Below are 22,666 nucleotides of genomic sequence, written 5' to 3'. Positions count from 1 at the left end.
AAGGCTAAGAGTGATCTGGAATGGAATTTTCCTAGCTTTTATTATTAGTGAGAGTTTCATTTTCTTCTTATTTTTTAACCAGTACAGTATTTCTCTATTAGTTTTAGCGTTAAGAAGTCTTATATCTAATGAAAGGTGTATTGGAACAAAAAGACTCCTCGCTGAGTGTCTGAGGATCGACATTCATTCAGCAATCATTTATTGAGAAGTACCAAAACCTCATTTGACTCGGCACCTTGTCTTTTTCACAGTGTGGTTATGAGAAAAAACTGTGCTTGACAAATGGTATCTGAACCCACATACATTCTCTCCTATACCCGGAAGTGGGGTCTGGCTGCTCGCCGCTCAAAAGCCAATAAAGAGGCCAGGCTGGTGGGAAGGAAAGAAAGATTGCTTTATTTTGGAGGCCGGCAACCGGGGTGGAGGGGGGGAGGGTGAACTCCTGTCCAAAGGCCGACTCCCCCCCACTGACGGCCAGCGGGCCAGAGCTTTCGTAGACGGAGGGAGGGGCTGCCTGCAGAAAACAGCCCAGGCGGCTCTGACGGTCCTCTTGAAATTGGTCACTGGTGGTCTGATCAGCGTCATGTTGATGGTTTTAAGTACAGTGAGTCTGCAGTGCCAGGGTCGGTTTGTTCCCATTTCCTTGAGGCCAGTTCTCGGAATGGTGGCAGCTTCTGTCATGGCTGCAGTCTGGTCATCGTGGAGTTAAGTTCTGCCACCTGGTGAGGGTTTCAGTATCCACAAGACGGCTCACAGGATACGGCTCAGAATATTATCTGTAGCCCTTAAGGAGGAACTAAAGGTCCTTTGACTTTGCTTACTGCCTAAACTATTATTATTTTGTCCTATTTGACTACTTTCCTTTGTTTCTGCATTTTCTCACTTCTCTGGTTTAAACTTATTCTTTGGCTAAAGTTTTTTCACAGACAAAAAGCAGGCTGAGGACATGGGGGGGGGGCATAGATCATAGGGTCTTGCCCCGTTTCACTTCGATCAGCAGAAAATGAATCGGCCGCGATGGAAGCTCATGACTGCGACTCCCCTTGGAGTGCACTGCATATGGCGGCGGCGTACAGTGCCACGTTGGCGGCCTTGTGTGGAATACAGAGCACTTGGGTCCTGAAGGGCACGCACATCTCTTCACGTGCGGGCTACACGTGTTCCTGGGTTAGCCGCCCGCAGTCCCGTAATGACTTCAGTAGGGTGAGAGGTCTATGACTGCATCGTATCAACTGGGAAGCAGCTGCAAAGCCTTAGTCTTAATGCAGCATTTACTGTCATTGATCAGGCATTGGTGGAACAATTCATGGTTTGTAAGATGTTCTCACATCCACTGGGAGATCATCTCCTTTCCCTGGAAAGTCTCCTGAATCCTCAGAGAGGCATCTTGTGTCCGCAGTACTTCAGTACCTTGTACACACTTCACTTCCACCTTGTGCCGGCGTAAAAATGGCCACAAATTCTCCAAAACGCCTTCTTCCACGGAGAAGCGGGGGGTGTCAGTGCCCTCCCCTGGTATCTGGGTGGGCTTTGTGGCTTCTGCATCGACAGCATTTTGGGAAGTGATGCCGTGCCCGGGCCTTAGCGCAGCTTCTACTTCTTGTCTCTTGGACGCCCGAGCTGCCGCAGATGACCTTTGGCTGTGATGAGAGTGAAACCGCGGGTAACCGTTAGTTAGATGCGTTTCACCTGTAACCTGCCCTCACCAATCAAGGTCGTTTGAATTGTTACAAAGGGACGGCGTGTCCTCCATGCGGCACGGAGCCTAAACAAGATGTTTTCTAGGATCTTGGAGTCAGCTGTGGCTAATTCACGCGGAGCCTGTAGGGCTGGATAGGACCACCGACCCTCCAGGGGGGCGTGCGTGAGGGGTACAGGCTCCGAGGCTGTCGGAAGCGAGAGGTCCCAAAGCCCCGCCCTGAGCTCGGGCCGCGGGCCTCGGGCCTGGAGCGCCGAGGCCCGCCGTCTAGTTACGCCTGCGCAGAACCGCCACGACGCACCTTCTCCCAATCCCCTTGCCCCGCCCCCCGCGCCCGCGGCGCCTGCGTGCTCGTCCCGCATCCCTTAGGTAGCCCCGCCCCTCGCCTTCCCGCGAGCGGGTCTGCGGCTTGTGCTGCGGTTTCTGCGCTTGGCTGGCTTGCGAGTGAACCGTCTCTGCTGCAGGCCTCGGCGTCCCACGCGTTGTGGCTCCTGACGCGGCGGGCAAATGGACGTGCTTTGGTGACAAGGTGAGACCACGCGGAGAAGCCGCCAGGGAAGCCCAGAGACAGGGTGAAGAGATGGAGACGCCGGCCGCCCCGCCTTGGAAGTCGTCCCAGGTGAAGGCCCAGCGTCGTGGAGCAGAGGTGGGTCATTCCTGCTGAGCTTTGCCCAAATGACAGATATCAGCGCAAAAGAAATGATTGTTGTTTTTCTTCTTCTTTTTTCTAAAATTGTGGTAGAATATACATACAGTTTGCCATTCTAACTCATTTTAAGTGTACAGTTCGGTGGTACGTACGTTCACATTGTTTGAAACCTTCACCACCATCTATCTCTGGAAGTTTTTCATCTTCCCAGACTCCCACTCTGTACCCTTAATACTCTCTGCACCCCTTTCACCCCGACCCTGACGACCACCATTCCACGTTTTTTGGGGACGATTTTATTTCATTATTTATTTTTTATCAAATAATAGTTGATTGACTAATATTGATTACAATATTTGTTTCTGGTGACTCAGTATTTTTAGATTGTATTTCATTAAAACTTACTACAGGATAATGGTTATAATTCCCTGTGCTCTACAATATATCCTTGTTGCTTAACTAGCTTATACATGATAGTCTGTAAATATCTCTTACTCCCCTCCCCCTGTCGTGCGCCTCCCCCCCTCCCCTCTCCCCACTGGGAACCACAGGTTCTCTCTGTGAGTCTGTTTCTGTTTTGCATATACGTTCACTTGTATTATTTTTCAGATTCCACATATGAGTGACATCATACAGTATCTGTGTTTCTCTGACTTGTTTCACTAAGCATAATATTCTCTAGGTACGTCTACATTGCTGCAAATGGCAAGATTTCATTCTTTTTTTATGGCTGAGTAATATTCCATCGTGTGTGTGCGCGCGTGCGAGCGCTGGGGAGTGCCACACCTTAATCCACTCGTCTGTTGATGGGCACTTGGGTTGTTTTCATGTTGGCCATTGTAAATAGTGCTGCCATGAACACTGAGGTGCATGTATCTTTTCAAATTAGTGTTTTCATTTTTTTTTTCCAAATATATACCCAGGAGTGGAATTGCTGGATCACATGGTAACTCTGTTTTCAGTTTTTCGAGGAACCTCCATACTGTTTGCCACAGTGGCTAGGCCAATTTACATCTCCACCAACAGTGTAGGAGGGTTCCCTTTTTTCATATCCTCTGCAGCGTTTGTTATTTGTAGACTTTTTGATGATGGCCATTTCTGACTGATGTGAGGTGATACCTCGTTGTTGTTTTGATTTGCATTTCTCTAATAATTAGCAGTGTTGAGCATCTTCTTGTGGGTCACCTGTATGTCTTCTTTGGAAAAATGTCTATTTAGGTCTTCCACCCAATTTTTCTTATCAGTTTTTTCTTTGATATTGAGTTGTATGAGCTGTTTGTATATTTTGAATATTAATCCCTTATCAGTCATATTATTTACAATATTTTCTCCCATTCTGTAGATTGTCTTTTCATTTTGTGCCTGGTTTCCTTTACTGTGCAAAATCTTATAAGTTTAATTACGTCCTATTTGTTTATTTTTGCGTTTGTTTCCTTTGCCTTAGGATCCAAAGAATATTGTTATAATTTATGTCAAAGAGTGTTCTGCCTGTGTTCTTTACTAGGAGTTTTATGGTTTCAGGTCTTAAATTTGGATATTTAGTCCATTTTGAGTCTACTTTTGTGTATGGTGTGAGGAAATGTTCTAATCTCATTGTTTTACATGTAGCTGTCTGGTTTTCCCAGCACCATTAATTGAAGAGACTGTCTTTTCTTCACTGTATATTCTTGCCTGCTTTGCCATAGATTAATTGACCATAGGTGTGTGGGTTTATTTCTGGGCTCTTTGTACTGTTTCACTGATCTTTGTGTCTGATTTTGTGCCAGTACCATATTGTTTTGATTACTGTAGCTTTGTCCTATAATGTGGAGTCTGAGAGAGCGATACCGCCAGCTTTGTTCTTTTCTTCCCAAGATTGCTTTGGCAATTTGTGGTCTTTTGTGGTTCCATGCGAATTTTAGGATTATTTGTTCTAGTTCTGTGGGAAAATATCATGGGTATTTTGATACACCCTTCTACTTTCTGTCTCTGTGAATTTGCCTATTCTAGGTACATCGTATAAAGTCATACAATATTTGACTTTTTGCATCTAGCTTATTTTCATTGGTGTAATGTCTTTGAGGCTTATCCATGTTGTATCATGTGTCAAAATTTCCTCCCCTTTTAAGGATAACTAATATTCTGTTGTATGGGTAGATGATTTTGTTTATCCGTTAATCCCTTGCTGGACATTTGTGTTGTTTCCACCTTTTGGCTATTGTGAATAATGCTGCTGTGAATCTGGGTGTGTAAATATCGGCTTGAGTCCCAGCTTTCAGTGCTTTTGGATATATTCCCAGAAGTGAAATTCCTGGGTGGTACTGTAAGTCTGCCTAAATTTTGAGGAACCTGTTGTTATTTTGAGCCACCGAGTTCTGAGGTGGTTTATTCCCTAACAGATAACCAAAACGCTCATCGACTGCATTCTGTTTATTGACATGTCTGTCCCCTCCACTGGGCTGAGCTTTTTGGATGCTTTATCTGTCTGCATCATTAGCTCATAGCAGCGGCTGTGGAACATGCTTCTGGACTGAGTGAGTGGAGAGTCTCACAACCAGATGTGATTTTAAGAATATTTATCGGTCTGATGGGCAGTAGTATGGACTTGTCATAAAGGACAAGTGCCTTGTAGGGTCAGGAACGCCCCACCCCCGGCGGGTATTACCTGTTAATTGCTGGATGGTGGAAAGGTCCAGAGGTGGTGATGGGGTGGTACCCATCATGCTTTGCCCACAGGGGACGTGGCTAGTTATCAACTGGTGTGGAAGTGTCTCGGCATCTCTACGGGCAGTCGCGTCGTCGCAGTGCCGGTGCAGCCCGCAGTGCTGTTCACCGTTGCCGGTGGGTCGGCAGGGAGGAACTTGCGGTGCAGCGCGGTTAAGCGACTTGCGCGAGGTCACAGAGGCGGTGGTAACTGGCCAGGCTTCTGAAGCCCAGGGCTTTGATTCCTAGTCCAGGTTATGGCACCACCTCAGCGGCACCGCGTGCGCCTGGGTCGGGGGCAGTTCACGGTAGTCTTGGAGGGATGGAGCTCGGGCCTGTAATTCATCTCACTGCAGGGCGTGCGGGCCTGGGGGCCCCGGGGCTGTGGGTACGGGCTGCGAGCACTGCTGTCTGGGACGTGCCCCAGGGGAGGCTACGGGAACCGGCCCCTGAGGACGGGAGGCTCGTAGGCCTGGGGGTGGGGGGGAGGGGAAGGGCGCTCAGAGAAGCCGGCCGGGCCTCGGGCCTGGGCGGCCAGAGGTCTGGATGGGGTGTTGATTCCCTGGCGAACGGAGGGACGGCCATCGGGTGGGGAAGGGACACTCTTGTCCCCTCTCCGGTCACTTGTTTGTACGGCCGATGGGGACGTCCAGTTGCAGGTTTCGGAGGTTGTTTGGCAAGAGGAGGACGGTGGCGTTGGCTGAGCGAGACCGGACCGTCTGCGGGGCCTGGCCCCGGCGTGGGCGGCCACCCTCGGCTGGGACTGAGCTCTGCGTTCCCCGCGGGCCGTGTCGGAGGCGGGCCGGGGGAGGGGATGGGGTCCCGAAGCCCTCACGGCGGCGTTAGGCCTTTTGTCGAAGGGACCCGAGAGCGCCCCCGAGGACGCTGCGAGCTGAGCAGACCCTCCCCTGCATCTCAGCCAGCGCAGCGTGGGCAAGGAAATGGGGTGGTTAGGGGCCCGCGGAGCTGGGTGGTCTTGTCGGGGCAGCGTCCGTGCCGCGGGCCGAGGCGTCGGGGTCTACGTCCCTCGCCCCGGCTCTGTCACTGCCCGGGAAGATGGGCTCCGAGAGGCGGGGGCCTGGTCTGGCGTCACCAGCTCCTCTCCGGGGTCGGGAGGACGGCTCCCGTTCCCAGGAGCGGCGAGGCAGGCCGAGGCCCCTGGACGGCCGGGCGCGAGGCCATTAGCGGGCCCGGAGCCGCGTCCCCTGCGCACGCAGTTGCCAGAAGCGGGGCTCCCTTGTCTCCAGAGCGAGCAGTGGGTTCAGCCCTCGCGTGCCTTCGTGGCGCTGTCGGAGCTGCTTTGCCAGATTCTCAAGGTTAAGAGGTTTTGTGGGGCTTCCCTGGTGGCGCAGGGCTTGGGAGTCCGCCCGCCGATACAGGGGACGCGGGTTCGTGCCCAGGTCCGGGAGGATCCCACGTGCCGCGGAGCGGCTGCGCCCGTGAGCCGTGGCCGCTGCGCCTGCGCGTCGGGAGCCTGTGCTCCGCAACGGGAGGGGCCACAACAGTGAGAGGCCCGCGCACCGCGATGAAGAGTGGCCCCCGCTCGCTGCAACTAGAGAAAGCCCTCGCGCAAAAACGAAGACCGAACACAGCAAAAAAAAAAAAAAAAAAAAAAAAAAAAAAGGCTTTGTTCTTTTGTGTTCGTGGACGGCTGTGTCGCCTTCATTCCCTCCCTCAGAACCAGGCTGTGCGCGCGCTGCGTCCCCGCGATTCCAGAAGCGTCCAGTGCATCTGCCCCGGGGCCCCCCTCACGCGCGGGGCAGGTCGTGGTGATGTGCCCCCAGCTCCCGGGGCCTCAGCGAGCCCACCGGGGCTGGTCACCAAATACCTTGGAAAGCGGGATTCCCATACAACGTTTTCCAGCTAAAGTATTAAAGAAATTTGCTTGGAGGTGTTCTTTTACTGATGCAGGAGCGTCTCCCCCGCCATCCAGTTTTAAATGTAACATTGAAACAAATTCAAGGGATTTTCCTGCAGCCACCTTTGCAAGTCATTTGCCTGCAGTGGCTTCTCTTAAGAACACTGGGAAGGGAAAAAAGTGACTTTGTTTGCAGCTGAAGGGCTGGTCAGTTTCGGCTTATACCAGCCATTCGTACCCTTGGTTCCGGGCCATTTGGGAAGCGGCGGGACAATCCCCTGTTCCCTGGCCGTGGGCAAGGTGTCGGGTCAGCAGAAGGGCTTTCTATTAAATGAAATGTAATATACGCACAGTTGTTTTGCTGGAAGAAAATCAGGAGGAGCTTCTCAGCAATTAAAGAGTATTTCAAATCAAAACACATGTTCTTTAGGGGAGAGAGTACAGGTAGCATTAAGCTTTGTAAACAACTCTTAACAGCAATTCTGTAGAAACTGGGACAGACCAGTTCCGGGCTCCGGCCAAGGCTGTGGCTCTCAGGACAGCCCTGCACCCTTTCTCTCAGCATCCGTCACTCTGTAGTCTGAGGTCAAGGACCGTTCACTGCAAAGAGAGACGGGCAGCTGAAGACGGTGCTCTGAGGCTAACCCTCAGGAATTTTAAGTCATTCTATTTATGTGTGTGGCCTGCCTTCAGTAAGCGGAAGCGTAGTGTTTAGGAGCTGGACTGTGTATTTGGTGCTTCTAGCTTTGGTAGGTGGAGGGGTTTTCTTCTCTCCTCCTCTGGGAAAAGATAAAGTCCCAGACCTCCACCTATATAGTCCCAGGCACATCTACTGCTTGGCTTTTCAACAATTGCTGGAAAATTCCCTTGAAAGATTCCTACGTGGAAAAAGAATGTGGGCGGAAGATACTAGAGGTTGGAGCAGGCTCCTGCCACGTGCCGTGTTCCTCTGACCACACTTCAGTCCCTCGAATTATGTATGTCGTGCATAAACATTTAGAAAATACACAGCAGGGCTTCCCTGGTGGCGCAGTGGTTGAGAGTCCGCCTGCGGATGCAGGGGATACGGGTTCGTGTCCCGGTCCGGGAGGATCCCACGTGCCGCGGAGCGGCTGGGCCCGTGAGCCGTGGCCGCTGGGCCTGCGCGTCCGGAGCCTGTGCTCCGCAACGGGAGAGACCACGACAGTGAGAGGCCCTCATACCAAAAAAAAAAAAAAAAAGAAAAAAGAAAATACACAGCAGAATCTGAATGATTTTCCAAAGTATCCTGAGCCTCTTTCCGCGAGAGAACTGTCCTAGAGGACGTTGCCTTAGGCAGAAATGTAGGGTCTGCACCCTGTCTTCAGCTGCCGCTGGCCTCAGTGGTTGAAGTTCACGCTGGTGAGCACAGTGGCAAAGGCAGCTTTTGTAGACACGACCGAGAGGTGGCAAAGGTAGGAATTTAACGCTTTGCTGTTGATGGTATTAAATCGTTTTGTTTTGCGTGATGAACAAAAAGGCGCGAGTTGCTGGGGGCGCAGGACTATGGAGAGCAGAGGAAAAGCTGCAGAATTCTGCCTGGAAGTGCTGCTGGCCTCCTGTCCCTGATGTGCCTGGAGATGTGGCCACCAAGGTGGTGATGGCTGCCCAAGTTCAGTTCTTATGGGACAAGGCCTGTTTGGGTGGATTTGATACCTGCCAGGGTTCCTGGCCTTCCCCAAGCGATAGAAATTGATCAGAAGCCAGAGAAGAAATTCAGGCAGGGCTTTACCGGGGGTGGGGGGGGTCCTGCTGCAGCTGGTTGGATGCGGGGGGACAATAAGCAACAGGTGCCCTTGCTCACTCGCCGAGGGAGGGGCGAACTTGTTCCTTATATGGAGAGAAGGTAGGGGTGTGTCCAGGGGTCGGGCTGGAGGCGTGGCTTAGGTGGTCTGCCCGCCCCTTTGGTGGTGTTGAGTGCAGGGGGTACGCGTAGTGCCCTGCTTTTTGCTCTCCGCTTTTCAGAATTGACAGTTGGGTTTTTTGGTCGTTTTGTATTTTATTGTCCGTAATTTGCCCCGACTGACTGCACGTGCGTGCAGTTATTTCTAGTCCCTTAGCGTTTCTTTGTGTTTTCTTGCTGGAGGAGAGGTGGGTCCAGGTGCCGGCCCCGCGGCCCTGCCTCTGCCCGGCTCCCAGCCTGTCTCAGAACCAGTCTGCTGAGGGAAGTTGTAATAAATTTGAAGTGGGCAATTAAGAGGTTTTTTTGGTTCAAGCCTGTGCAGGGAGCTGTCTCCAGGCTCTTTCCTTCCTGTCCCCCACCCCTGGGAAGCGTGGAGCTGCCCGAAGCCAGGGCCTGAGGCTGGTTTCCAGTGAGGACCCCCTTCTCTATGCTTCCAAGGCCAACTTCTGGGCCCTCAGCGCCCCCTGACCCCGGCTTCCCCAGGTTCCTCGTGGCCTCTGCGGTGTGAACTGTGCATCCCAGGGAGGCCCGAGGCTGTGGACTCTTGCCCGAATGCGACCTGTTGTGCCTACAGGGAACCCAGGAGGTCTCTTCACACTCTTTTGAAATAAGGTCAGGGAGGAAAACTTCCTTCTACCCTCTCAGGTCTGGGGCTGGTCTGAGAGATTCACTGACATCAGACATGAACAGGAGAAAAGCAGAGACATTTACTTAATATTTTTAGGTGTACGTGGGAGTCTGCAGAAGGAAAATGAAGACCCCCAAAAGCCGTTAGGCCCAGCAGCTTATCTTCCTTTTTACCCAAAGAGGGACTGTGGGATGTGACCCGGGGGCCTTGGGCTAAGGGGCAGCAACTGTGGGGCAGTGGCAGGGAAACTCGTGGAAGATCAGGGTTATTGCAGAAGGGGGTCTGTCTGGGTCCGTGCCTGTCTCTGGTGGTGAGAACGCCCTTCTCTTCCTGGTGCAGGGAGGGCCCCTTTCTCACGGGGATGCTAGGACTTGCTTTTAGGTGGAAAGGGGAGGGCAGAGCTGCTTCTCAGGTGCCTTCAGCTCAAAATCATCATTATGCCAAAGCGGTCCGTCTTGGGGGGACATGTTCTGACCCCCTTCGATGACAGTGTCGTGACTTCACGCTGGCCAACAGAATCTGAACTTCCCACGTCTCAGTCTGCAGGGAAACTGGGATGAACCGAAGGGAATAAAGGAACTGAGGGAGAAGTCCTTCCCTTTGCCTGATCCGTCCGGCTAAGAGTGGCCCTCGGGCCCCCTTCTCATAAAGGGGCCCTGGCCTCAGAGCAGCTGAGCTCCTGTTCATCTGCCATATTCAGGTCCCCCTGCACTCCTGCCGTTAACAGCATTTCCAGGCTGTCAGCTTGGCGGGCAGAGCATGTATGTATGCAGGTACGGACCAGAAGTACCTGCTGACAAAGCCTCCCTGTAATAGTCCGGAGTCCCTATGGCAGTAACTGCTTATTAGTGGGAAAGAAATTCACGAGTAAAGCGTAGTCTGATCATTTACTCTAAGAAAAGATTTATTCGAAACAGGTTTGTGCAGACAAACACCAGTCAACGGATTGATTAAAGCCACGACTCACTACATTTTCCAAAAAACCCCCTAAAAACACCAGGAAAATGCCGTTCACCTGCATTCACTCCAGGAGGGAACCCAGCTCGACTGCACTGCGCTGCTGTAATTTAACAACCAGAGACCGTTAATAGGATGTGAAAATGGTAACACTTCTAGAGGGAGGGAACAGAACCCCCAGACGCCATAAAAAAGCTTCCCCCCCCCCCCCCCGCCCGCTCTGCTGGGAGCCAATTAAACGTGCCTCCACTGCCCCCTTCCCTCTGCATAGACGGATTAAAACGGCCCTGGCGCAAACGGTATTTCAGCGACGCGAGCACAGATGTGACAGCAGACAGGAGAGCACGTGGCTTTGCCTGCGTGAGGAAGACACCACAAGGATGGCACGCTCACACAGCAGCCCGGGAAGGGTGCATCGCCCACCGAGGCTGCGGGCCCTGGGGGGAGGCTGGCGGGCGGCGGCCCGGCAGGCGTCCCAGTTTGGCGACGCGGGAGAGGGAGGCTGGAGCAAGGGCGTCAGGACTTGGACGGAGTCTATTAATGAAAAACCAAAAACGTGTTCCCTGGTGCAGGGATCTCGCTGGACGGAGGGAAGCTCCATGACGGGGCAGTTTTCCTTCTCGGCTCTGAACCTGGTGTTTCCTGATCTACCTGTAGCTGCACGCCCAGCTGTCTTTAGGAATACGACCGACGCCAGTCCCCTCGGAAGTGGGTTCACATCCTGCTCTCCAGGCGTCCTTCCTCCTCCTGGCCCTTTTTCTCAACACTGTCGAGCTGGCCTGTGAAAGGCTCTCGATAAGCTCTCTTGACCCCTGGGTTTCCTGGGCAGGGTTATTTGGACAGCGCCATTCCTTCAACTTTCTTCTTCCTCTTGCTGTTGTAAATCAAAGCCACCTGACACTTTGTTCCCGACTTTTAAAACGAACAGGTCTCCTTTCCGTAGCCAGGTCGGGAGAAATGCCGTTGGGCTAATCTTGAGCTTGTTTTTCTTGGTCTGATGCCTGGGAGTAGATATCTCTAAGGCAACTAGGGCAAGAGATTGTCACTTGAAAATGAGCCAGCCTGGGTGTAAGAAGAATGGCTCTCTTGTCTCCCCTGGGTCAGGGGAGCAGAGGTGCTCTGCAGGGTGACAGCTGTGGGTTATGCTTGGTGTGGGGAAACGGGGGAATTTGCCCCTCTTTTCCAGTCCCATTGGTTTCTTAGCTCTGGCCCCTGAGAGCTGTGAGGGCTCAGAGACCTTTCTTCCCGCTGAGAGGACCTCCCTTTACCCCTCACTCAGACCCAACAAACCAAAAGTGCTTTAAACAGGCCAAGTTGGAAGTCTGGCATTAAATGGAGCTCTTGTAAAAGAGAATGGAAGTGGGTGGTGGACAGTTGGGGATGCTGAAAAAAAAACTCAACGAAGAGTCCAACACGTCAAGTATCCCAGGTCTGTTCCTTTTGGGAAGAACGCTTATTAATATGTCATTACAGAGGAACTTGGGTCCTGACCTCTGAGACCCACTGGAAAATCTTCTACCTGTTCTCCTAGCTCTTTGAGATGGAAAGATGGCTAGTGTGAGGCGAAATAATCTCCCCTGAGGCTGACAGAGACCAAGAACTGCCTTGAGCCAGTGAAGAACCAGCCCCAAAGCCAACTGCTGTATTGCTTCCCCGTTTTTTTTTGTTTGTCTGTTTTTTTGGAGGAGGCGCTTTATTTTCACTATCTGCATCACTATTATACTTTCTAATTTAAGCATTTGCATGAAGAAAGTATTTAATGAATACCATGGGGGATGCCATCCTTTAACTTGACCTGATAACTCATTTCTTTGCCATATTATTATTTCAGGCTCTGCTTAACCACAGTTTTTTTCCCCGTTCAAGTTTTTTTATTTTATGGATCCCAGGAGATAAAGGCTACATTTCAAATGCTGAGCCTAAATCACTCGTTGAATTACTCTGGGACAGTGCTCCGGGGCAGTAATTCAAGCCCTGGCTGAACCGTGTGTAGTTCTTTCACATGTTCAAAACCAAGGACTACTTTATCCTACAACAGAGTTCTGCAAACATTCTGTTCAACCTGTGGTCTAAGGCATAAATCTCCAGGAGCAGGAATATGATAGAATATTCTCTTCCTTACGGTTCAAAAAGATAAAGGGTCATTGTTTTAACAGTGAGATGATAGAGTAGAGCTTTCTTTAAGAAAAAAAAAAAAATCCAACCGTCAAGGCTGTGATATATGTCCGTGTGCATTTTCCGATATTAGTTACTGACACTTCCTTTTCCATTATTCACTGTTTCTCGACACGTGATCACAGAGTCTCACTACCAGCTCCCTACAGCAAGACCTAAAGCCTGTCAGGGAAAAGAAAAGGCCAGCAGAGCTCCCAGCTGTGATCTGCTGAAGCCCAGGCTCGCGTGTGAGGGCACCACTCCAACTGTTCAAGAGACGGCATCTCCTTTCTCCAAAGCACAGGTTTTGCGTGTGTGTTGGGAGACGGGAGAACGTAACACTGGTCAGGAAGCCTGGAATATTCTGCATAGAGACAGGCTAGACCACTGGCCCTGAGTGGAATCTGCCACTTCAGCCCAAGCCAGGGTCTGGCCCCGCGGTGCCGACCTGGCAGCCCGCGTGTCACTTTCTGTGCTGCAGGGTGACAAGTCCCAGGTGGTGTCTCCGCTGAGCTGACAGTGTGCAGCTTAAGTCTGGCCCACCCTACTGCCCCCGCCCCCCCGGGGAGCGCTTGCGTGTGACACTCTGACCTCAGTTTAAAGATAGGACAGATGGCACTGCCCCCCGCGTCGGCCCCGGCTGAACATCATACACCACACGTCGTGACAGCCGCTCCGCCTAGAAGCCCAATTTAGTCCTTTGGCTACAAGGTAGCTTAATCACAGGGGAGAATAAATAGAAAGGCATCCCTCTAATGCTTTCTTCTGTGTGCATGTTTCATGACTGCAAAGACTGTTTAGTCTACTTCTCAAGGGAGCTGGAAAATATACTTAAAAAACTCAGAAAAATCTGAACTGTATTTTAATGCAAAAAAGAAAAACCGAAAAGCCCCAGATAAGCGCACACGGTAATTCCCAGATCTGATTCGGAAGGCTTTAAGTGCAAGAACGAGCCAAGTGTTTCACGGAGAGTTGAGTTTGAATTCTCTTTCCCAACTAGGCTTAGTTCCCAAGTGAAACTGGATCGGCAGGGTGCCTGACGGGACTCGGTGAGGACGTTCGCTTCTCCTCCGTCCCCAGGACGTCACCCTTCTGTGTGTGCAGGGAAGGCATCCACCTTGCTCTGCTCTGCTAATTACAGGCGCGTGTTCCGTTGTGATTCCTGCGTGACGGTCCTGCAGCCGCTCATCTCGCTGGGCGCTCTAGTGTTGAAAATGCCTTCGGCCTCGGGGAGGCAGGGCTGGCAGCTGGGCTTTGCCCGCTCGGCGTGCCCTGGAGCCCCCCTGGGTCCCCGTCACCTCCCGAGCGGGGGATTCGTTTTCGTGGTCCACGCAACTCACACTCTAAATCATCTCCATGCGCAGTGAGATGTGGGTGCTGCGCAATGACGGGGAGGAAGCAGGACGCCCCGTTGTTTCATTTCCTAATTCAGCCCAGCCCTCCCCAGACGGGCCGCGCCGTTAGCAGCAGCAGCTGCTGCCCAGTAGTACTGGTGTTAAGCCGAACCCAAAGATCTGGCTCGGCCGCCAACGCTGCGAGCAGAGGGCGTGCCTCCGGGCCGGGCGTTCGTGAAGGGCCCCAGGTGCCGCTTTCCCACCCCAAGGCATCCGGGTTCGGTCCACGTTCAGAACGTGGGACTCCGTGGTTCCGAGTCAGGGACTCGGCACGCCCCTGCCTCACCTGGGATTCAGGGCCCCTCACGTGCAGAGAGCTGCCGGCGTCTAGCACTGGCTGGATAAGGAAGGAAAACCTGTCAGTGTAAGGAAGGCAGTTTCCTTGAAATGGCTGGAGCTCTGTTCACTGAAAACCACGCGCCCATGGACACCTGAGGCTGATCATGACAACTGTCTGGGCTTCAGCGCTTGATTTCAGAAATGTCTACTGAGATTTGCAGGAAAAGTGTCTCCGTGCCCATGCTCTCCTCCAGCGGTCGCCTTCCTCAGCAGCCTCGGGCCCCCACCCCCTCCCGCTGGGTTCCTCGTCGGCTCAGATTCCGGAGCGACAGGTGCGCTCCTTCGCTGGGGAGATGAGCTATAAACTCACTCAAAAGGCAAAATGTGCTCTGAGCTCCCAAGAGAACACGCGTGGGGTCTAATTTAAGCAGGTGCCCGGGTCCAGGGGTCTGGAGGCCGGGAAATGAGTTTCGAGAGCCTGACCAGGGCGGGCAGGGCCCCAGCGGCTCCACCGTCGCCCTGACCTGCAGGCTCCCCTGTCGTCAGAAAGAGGCAGATAGAACAGACACTTAGAATCTACGCGAACCGCCGTGTTTCTTTAGTTACGGAGGAGGGGGTTTCTCGCATCCATATCTCAATCTGGGGAGAAGGAGGGCGGGCGGGGGTCTGGGCGGGTGCCCGCTGCCACCGTGCACCACGCGTGGGGACAGCCATGCGGCAGGTCTGAGTGCGGGGCGCCCGGGCAGCGAGGGTGCAGGCGCCGGGGGGACCGCGACGGGCCCGCCCTGCTGCGGATGCGACAGGTTCAGTCGTCGTTCTCGGGTTTACCACCCAGATATCTATGTTTGTGCTTTCACTGCCATCAGGACGTTTATGCCAACTTCACACAAACAGAGGGGGGAATCAAAGCAAAAGCCGGCGGCTTGGCCTCCAGTGAGGTTTACACGCTGACCGAATGTGTGCGTCGACAACCCAGGAGGCCGGCGTGCCCACTGCAGCCCCACCAGGTGCGTTTCTCCCGCGCCACGAAACCCACCCTGTCTTCTCCCAGAACCGCCGCGACTGACGTTGAAATACTGGTGAAACACAGTGTTTTTAATTGAACGCCTCACAGGGCACAGCTGACTGCTGCGCGACAGCATAAACAAAAGCCAGGCCAAGCGCTGCGGATGGACGAGCGGGAAGGGGGAGGGTGGCTTCCCCGCGGCCCACGTCCAGCTTCGCGCGAGAGCTAACGAACGGGCGGGCTCAGGCCACGGGATGTGCTTCCGGTGTTTTGGCCACCGGCACCCGTCTCTTCTGAAAACACGTGTTAACACCGGGTGCAGCAAACCATCTCTTTCTGAGGCTCCGTCGGGAGACCGCGTCTCACTTCTTCCTGTGTTTCTTTTTGGTGGTGTCGTAGGCGCGAACTATTTCTTCCTGAGTCACGGCTCCGTGCTCCTCTTGCGAGAAGGCGTATCCGTCTGGAAGAGGAGCACAGAGGGCCCGGTTAAGAGGAGGGACTAGGAGAAGCTGCCTCCGGGGGGGGGGGGGGACTGCGGCCGAGCCTCTACACACTGGCCTCCGTGGCCTTGGATGGGGGTCCAGAGGCCTGTGACCCCCTGAAGGGGCGGGTGGCCGAGAGTGGGCAGAGGCCACGTGGTTCTGTGCTGACGGGGTGGGCAGGGCTCAGAGGGGTGGCCTCCCATTCCTGCCTGTGAAGCATCATCAGTGGCCCGTGGCTGCACTTTCCCACCACCAGTCAAGGGGAAAGGCAGAGTCGTTCTGTGCTGGAAATGTCCCAATCCGCCCGAAGCTGCAGGCCAGTCGGTAATTTATGGAGCTGTAAATGTGCCAGGTAGACAGGCACACGCTCACGGTAAAGGCTGGCAAAGTGCACACAGTGCTGGGAGCTCACCTCGCTGAAGTCGCAGGGATTTGGACCAGTAATACATTACAGCGGGTTTACTTTTGGGTAAATAAAGAAAAAGATCACTAGAGAAAGTCAAGAGGAATTTAATGATTGGCCCAGTGGCTACAAAAGACTAGTTTTTACAGTCAGTTCCAATAATGATGCTGGTAACAACAGCAGACAGTTAATGCCCCGTGTCTCAGGCGCTGTTGTATGTACTATGCACACATAGCTCAGTTCTTCCGACAGCCCTGTGAGATGGGTGAGAGTTCTTCCCATGTCACAGGTGGGCAAACTGAGGCACAAGGCGATGTCATGACTTGCCCAGGGGCCGGTGCTCTCCTGCAGCTCCGTCCTGAGGTTCTGAGATGGGGTGTTAGCATTCACAGCCCGAGGCAGGGCTGTCCCTCCTAACTGGCCCTTCCCACAAGAGGGACATTTGCAGGAGTCCCCCTCTGTTGACTGACCCTTCTGGGTCAGGGGTACGGAAACGCCCTGCAGCTGGATTAGACCTCTGAGCAAAAGATATCACAGGCAACAGCATATGCCTCTTGTCTGCATATTTATGACTGTTACTGGAGCTGTTAGTTTATCATGTCCTTTAAAGGAGAAGAAACCAGAAATCTTGCCCATGTATTGTCCTGGATTCTTTTTTTAAAAAATTTTTAATTTTACTGATATATTGGAGTGTAGCTGATTAACAATGTGTTAATTTCAGGTGTACAGCAAAGTGATGCAGTTATACATGTACCTATTCTTTTTCAAATTATTTTCCCATTTAGGTTATTACAGAGTATGGAGCAGAGGTCCCTGTGCTGGTCCTTGTTGGTTATCTATTTTAAATATAGCAGTGTGTACATGTCAGTCCGTAACTCCTAATCTATCCCTACACCCCCTCACCCCCGGTTCCATAAGTTCACTCTCTAAGTCTGTGAGTCAGTTTCTGTTTTGTAAATAAGGTCATTTGTACCAGTTTTTTAGATCCTGCATATAAGTGATATCATGTGATATTTGTCTTTCTCTGGCTGACTGACTTCACTTAGTATGGTAATCCCCAGGTCCATCCATGTTGCTGCAAATGGCATGATTTCATTCTTTTTAATGGCCTTGTAGTATTCCATTGTATATATGTGCCACATCTTCTTTATCCGTTCATCTGTCAGTGGACATTTAGGTTGCTTCCATGTCCTGGCTATTGTAAACACTGCTGCAATGAACACTGGGGTGCATGTATCCTTTTGAACCATGTTTTTCTCCAGATATTATGCCCAGGAGTGGGATTGCTGGATCAGGGTAGCTCTGTTTTTAGCTTCTTTTTTTTTTTTTTTTTTTTTTGGTGGTATGCGGGCCTCTCACTGCTGTGGCCTCTCCCGTTGCGGAGCACAGGGTCCGGACGCGCAGGCTCAGCGGCCACGGCTCACGGGCCCAGCCGCTCCGCTGCACGTGGTATCCTCCCGGACCGGGGCACGAACCCGCGTCCCCTGCATTGGCAGGCAGACTCTCAACCACTGCACCACCACGGAAGCCCTGTTTTTAGCTTCTTAAGGATCCTCCACACTGTTCTCCATAGTGGCTGCACCAACTTACATTCCCACCGACAGTGTACGAGGGTTCCCTTTTCTCCATACCCTCTCCAGCATTTCTCGTTTGCAGACTTTACTTTTGTGTGTGTGGTACGCGGGCCTCTCACTGCTGTGGCCTCTCCCATTGCGGAGCACAGGCTCCGGACACTCAGGCTCAGCGGCCACAGCTCACGGGCCCAGCCGCTCCACAACATGTGGGATCCTCCCGGACCGGGGCACGAACCCATGTCCCCTGCATCGGCAGGCGGATTCTCAACCACTGCGCCACCAGGGAAGCCCTGCAGACTTTTTTGATGATTGCCATTCTGACTGGTGTGAGGTGATATCTCATTGTAGTTTTGATCTGCATTTCTCTAATTAACGACATTGAGCATTTTCTCATGGGCCTCTTGGCCATGTGTATGTCTTCTTTCAAGAGATGCTTATTTAGGTCGTCTACCCATTTTCTGATTGGGTTGTTTGTTTTTTTGATATTGAGCCATATGAGCTGTTTGTAAATTTTGGCTATTAATCCCTTGTCGGTTGCATCATTTGCAAGTATTTTCTCCCATTCCGATGGTTGTCTTTTCATTTTGTTTGCGGTGTCCTTTGCTGTCAAAAGCTTTTGAGTTTAATTAGGTCCCATTGGTTTATTTTCGTTTTTATTTCCATTACTCTAGGAGATGTATCAGAAAAGATACTGATGTGATTTCTATCAAAGAGTGTTCTGCCTATGTTTTCCTGTAAGGATTTTATGGTATCTGGTCTTACATTTAGCTCTTTAATCCATTTTGAGTTTATTTTTGTGTATGGTGTTAAAAAATGTTCTGAGTTTTTTTTCTTGCATGTAGCTGTCCAGTTTTCCCAGTACCATTTATTAAAGAGACTGTCTTCTCTATTGTGTAGTCTTGCCTCCTTTGTCATAGATTAATTGACTGTAGGTGCGTGGGTTTATTTCTGGGCTTTCTATCCTGTTCCATTGATCGATATTTCTATCTCTGTGCTAGTACCACACTGTTCTGATGATTGTAGCTTTGTAGTATAGTCTGAACTCAGGGAGCCTGATCCCTCCAGCTCTGTTTTTCTCAAGATTGCTTCAGCTATTCGGGGTCTTTTTGTGTCTCCATACAAATTTTAAGATTTTTTTGTTCTAGTTCTGTGCAAAATGCCACTGGTAATTTGATAGAGGTTGCACTGAATCTGTAGATTGCCTTGGGTAGTATATTGATTCTCCCAATCCAAAAACATGGTATATCTTTCCCTCTGTTTGTGTCATCTTCGATTTCTTTCTTCTTACAGTTTTTGGAGTACAGGTCTTTTGCCTCCTTAGGTAGGTTTATTTGTAGGCATTTTATTCTTTATGATGTGATGGTAAATGGGATTGTTTCTTTAATTTCTCTTGCAACTTTACCAAATTCATTGATGAACTCTAGTGATTTTCTGGTTGCATCTTTAGGATTTTCAATGCGTATTGGGTTTGCCAAAAAATTCATTTGGGTCTTTCCATAGGATGTTATGAAAACACCTGAACAAAGTTTTTGGCCAACCCAGTGGTATCATGTCATCTGCAAACAGTGACAGTTTTACTTCTTTTCCAATTTGGATTACCTTTATTTCCTTTTCTTCTCTGATTGCCATGGCTAGGACTTCTAAAACTATGTTGAATAAAAGTGGTGAGACTGGACATCCATGTCTTGTTCCTGATCCTAGAGGAAATGCTTTCAGCTTTTCACCATTGAGTATGATGTTAGCTGTAGGGTTGTCATATATGGCGTTTATTATGTTGAGGTAGGTTCCCTCTTTGCCCACTTTCTGGAGAGTTTTTATCATAAATGGGTGGTGAATTTTGTCAAAAGATTTTTCTGCATCTATTGAGATGATCGTATGGTTTTTATTCTTCAATTTATTGATGTGATGTATCACACCGATTGATTTGTGGGTAATGAAAAATCCTTGCATCCCTGGGATAAATCCCACTTGATCGTGGTGTATGATCCTTTTAATGCATTGTTGGATTTGGATTGCTAGTAGTTTGTTGAGGATTTTTGTGTCTATGTTCAGCAGTGATATTGGCCTGTAATTTTCTTGTTTTGTGGTATCTTTGTTTTGGTTATCAGGGTGATGGTGGCCTCACAGATTGAGTTTGGGAGTTTTCATTCCTCTGCAATTTTTTGGAAGAGTTTCAGAAGGGTAGGTATTGACTCTTTTCTAAATGTTTGATAGGATTCACCTGTGAAGCTATTTGGTCCTCAACTTTCACAGTTTCCATTTCAGTACTTGTGATTGGTCTGTTCATACTTTCTATTTCTTCCTGGTTCAGTCTCGGGAGATTGTACCTTTCCAAGAATTTTCCCATTTTTTCCAGGTTGTACATTTGATTGGCATACAGTTGGTTGTAGTAGTCTTACGATCTTTTGTATTTTCTGTGGTGTCTGTTGTAACTTCTTTTTCATTTCTGATTTTACTGATTTGAGCCCTCTCCCTCTTCTTCTTGATGGGTCTAAAGGTTTATCAATTTTATCTTTTCAAAGAACCAGCTTTTATTTTCATTGATCTTTTCTATTGTTTTCTTTGTCTCTGTTTCATTTATTTCTGTTCTGCTCTTTATAATTTTTTTCCTTCTGCTAATTTTGGGTTTTGTTTGTTCTTTCTCTAGTTGCTTTAGGTATAAGGTTAGGTTGTTTATTTGAGATTTTTCTTGTTTCCTGAGGTAAGATTGTAATTGCAATAAACTTCCCACTTAGGACTGTTTTTGCTGTGTCCCACAGGTTTTGGATCATTGTGCTTTCATTTTCATTTGTCTCTAGGTATTTTTTGATTTCCTCTTTTGTTTCTTCAGTGATCCATTGGTTGTTTAGTAGTATATTATTTAGCCTCCACGTGTTTGTGTTTTTTATAGTTTTTTTCCTGGTGGGGTGATAAAGTCCCCTGCTGTTACTGTGTTACTGTTGATTTCTCCTTTTATGGCAGTTAGTATTTGCCTTATATGTTGAGGTACCCCTATGTTGGGTGCATATATATTTACAATTGTTATATCTTCTTCTTGGATAGATCCTTTGATCATTATGTAGTGTCCTTCTTTGTCTTTTGTAACAGTCTTTATTTTAAAGTCTATTTTGTCTGATATGAGTATTGCTATTCCGGCTTTCTTTTGATTTCCATTTGCATGGAACGTCTTTTTCCATCCCCTCGCTTTCAGTCTGTATGTGTCCCTAGATCTGAAGTGGGCTTCCTGTATACAGCCTATGTATGGGTCTTGTTTTTGTATCCATTCACCCAGCCTGTGTCTTTTGGTTGGAGCATTTAATCCATTTACCTTTAAGGTAATTGTCGATATGTATGTTCTTACTGCCATTTTGTTAATTGTTTTGGATTTGTTTTTGTAGGTCTTTTTTCTTCCCTTCCTCTTTTCTCCTGTGATTTGATGACTAATTTTAGCGTTGTGTTTGGATACCTTTTCCTTTTTGTGTGTGTGTATCTATTGTAGGTTTTTGGTTTGCAGTTACCATGAGGTTTTGATATAGCAGTCTGTATATAAACAAGATTGTTTTAAATTGCTGGTCTTTTAATTTCAAATGCATTTCCAGTATCCTGCATTTGTGCTCTCCTCTTCTCATGATTGCTGGTTTTGATATCATACTTGTGTGCAGACCGTTTCTTACCTCTACTGTACGTTTGCCTTTACTGCTGAGCTGTTTTGTTCATAATTTTCTTGTTTCTAGTTGTGGCCTTTTCTTTGCTGCCTGGAGATCTGTTGCAAAGCTGGCCTGGTGGTGCTGCGTTCTCTTAGCTTTTACTTGTCTGTAAAGCTTTTGATTTCTCTATCAATCGCTGGGTAGAGTACCCTTGCTGGGTAGAGTATTTTTGGTTGTAGTTTCTTGCCTTTGATCACTTTAAATATATCATGCCACTCCCTTCTGGCCTGCAGAGTTTCTGTTGAGAAATCAGCTGTTAACCTTAGGGGAGAGTTCCCTTGTACATTACTTGTTGCTTTTCTCTTACTGCTTTTTTTTTTCTTTGTCTTTCGTTTTTGTCAGTTTGTGTCTTGGCATGTTCCTCCTTGGGTTTACTGTCCCTAGGACCCTCTGTGCTTCCTGGACTTGGGTGACTGTTTCCTTTCCTATGTTAGGGACGTTTTCAGCTATTTGCTCTTCAAATATTTTCTCAAGTTCAGAGCTTTCACTCCTGTGGGAGAACTTGTGGTGTAATTATTTTCCACTTTGTGGGCTGCCTGTCTGGTGGGTGTGGTATCTGATTTTATCATGATTGCCCCCCTCCTACTGTCTCGTTGTGGCTGCTCCTTTGCTTTTGGATGTAGGGTGTCTTTTTTGCTAGGTTCCAGCGTTTTTTTGTTGTTGTTGTTGATGTTCCGCAGTTAGTTGTGATTTTGGTGTTTCTATAAAAAGAAGTTTGAGCTCATGTCCTCCTACTCTGCCATCTTGTGACCCTTCATCCTGGATTCTTTCTTTACTCAGACATTTGGCTTAAGAAGGAAAGTTTCTGGACTATAAAGACATACAGTAGCAATGCATAAAGTCCTCGTGGGGATGGAGGAGAGGAAGTGACTTCCTGCTCGGATCACGCCGTAAACCGAGTCTCCATCCCCGCCGGGGCTGGCTGGCCAGCTCTTCCCTAGAGCATGCCTTTCAGCCCGAGAGGACCCCGGGGCTCAGGAGGGCCACCCTGGGAGGCAGGAGGTGTGGGCTGAGCTGCAGAGGCGGCCTGGGAGCCACTGAGGACAGGGCTGGGCAGCAGGGAGCAGGTGGGAGTGAAGGCAGAGCGAGAGCAGAGCTGCCCCCGTGGGACCGCGGTGGAGCTGCTCACCTGCATTTCTAACGAGACCAAACCCACAACCCAAAGGTCCCTCCAGCCGGTGCAGGCAGGCGGCTCATCCCGCCCGGGGTGGCCCTGGCGCTCCTGGGCTTCCTCACGGCCCACTGCTTCCTACAATGAGGCTGTGCTGGGTCTCCCAGCCTTGGGGGCTTCCTG

General features: G+C 50.1%; 2 protein-coding genes across 7 annotated transcripts in view; one reads left to right on the top strand and one right to left on the bottom strand.

Moving 5' to 3' along the window:
- The window catches only part of RNF6 (ring finger protein 6), a 102,219-nt gene extending 99,940 nt beyond the window's left edge, over positions 1 to 2,279 (top strand). The window contains exon 8 of the mRNA XM_067016719.1: positions 2,164 to 2,279. Coding sequence (XP_066872820.1) covers positions 2,164 to 2,194 — 31 coding nt within the window. The 3' untranslated portion in view covers positions 2,195 to 2,279. The remainder of the gene's footprint in view (positions 1 to 2,163) is intronic.
- A 13,016-nt stretch (positions 2,280 to 15,295) lies between these two features.
- The window catches only part of ATP8A2 (ATPase phospholipid transporting 8A2), a 516,648-nt gene continuing 509,277 nt past the window's right edge, over positions 15,296 to 22,666 (bottom strand). For all 6 annotated transcript variants that reach the window (XM_067016712.1, XM_067016711.1, XM_067016707.1 and 3 more), the window contains one exon: positions 15,296 to 15,687. In XM_067016712.1, the coding sequence (XP_066872813.1) occupies positions 15,590 to 15,687 (98 nt within the window). In that variant the 3' untranslated portion in view covers positions 15,296 to 15,589. The remainder of the gene's footprint in view (positions 15,688 to 22,666) is intronic.

The sequence above is a fragment of the Kogia breviceps genome, chromosome 16 (genome assembly GCF_026419965.1).
Source record: "Kogia breviceps isolate mKogBre1 chromosome 16, mKogBre1 haplotype 1, whole genome shotgun sequence".
NCBI classification, from domain to species: domain Eukaryota; kingdom Metazoa; phylum Chordata; class Mammalia; order Artiodactyla; family Physeteridae; genus Kogia; species Kogia breviceps.
The sequence above is the reverse complement of the archived record's forward strand: the minus strand, read 5'-3'. Positions and strand labels throughout refer to the sequence as shown.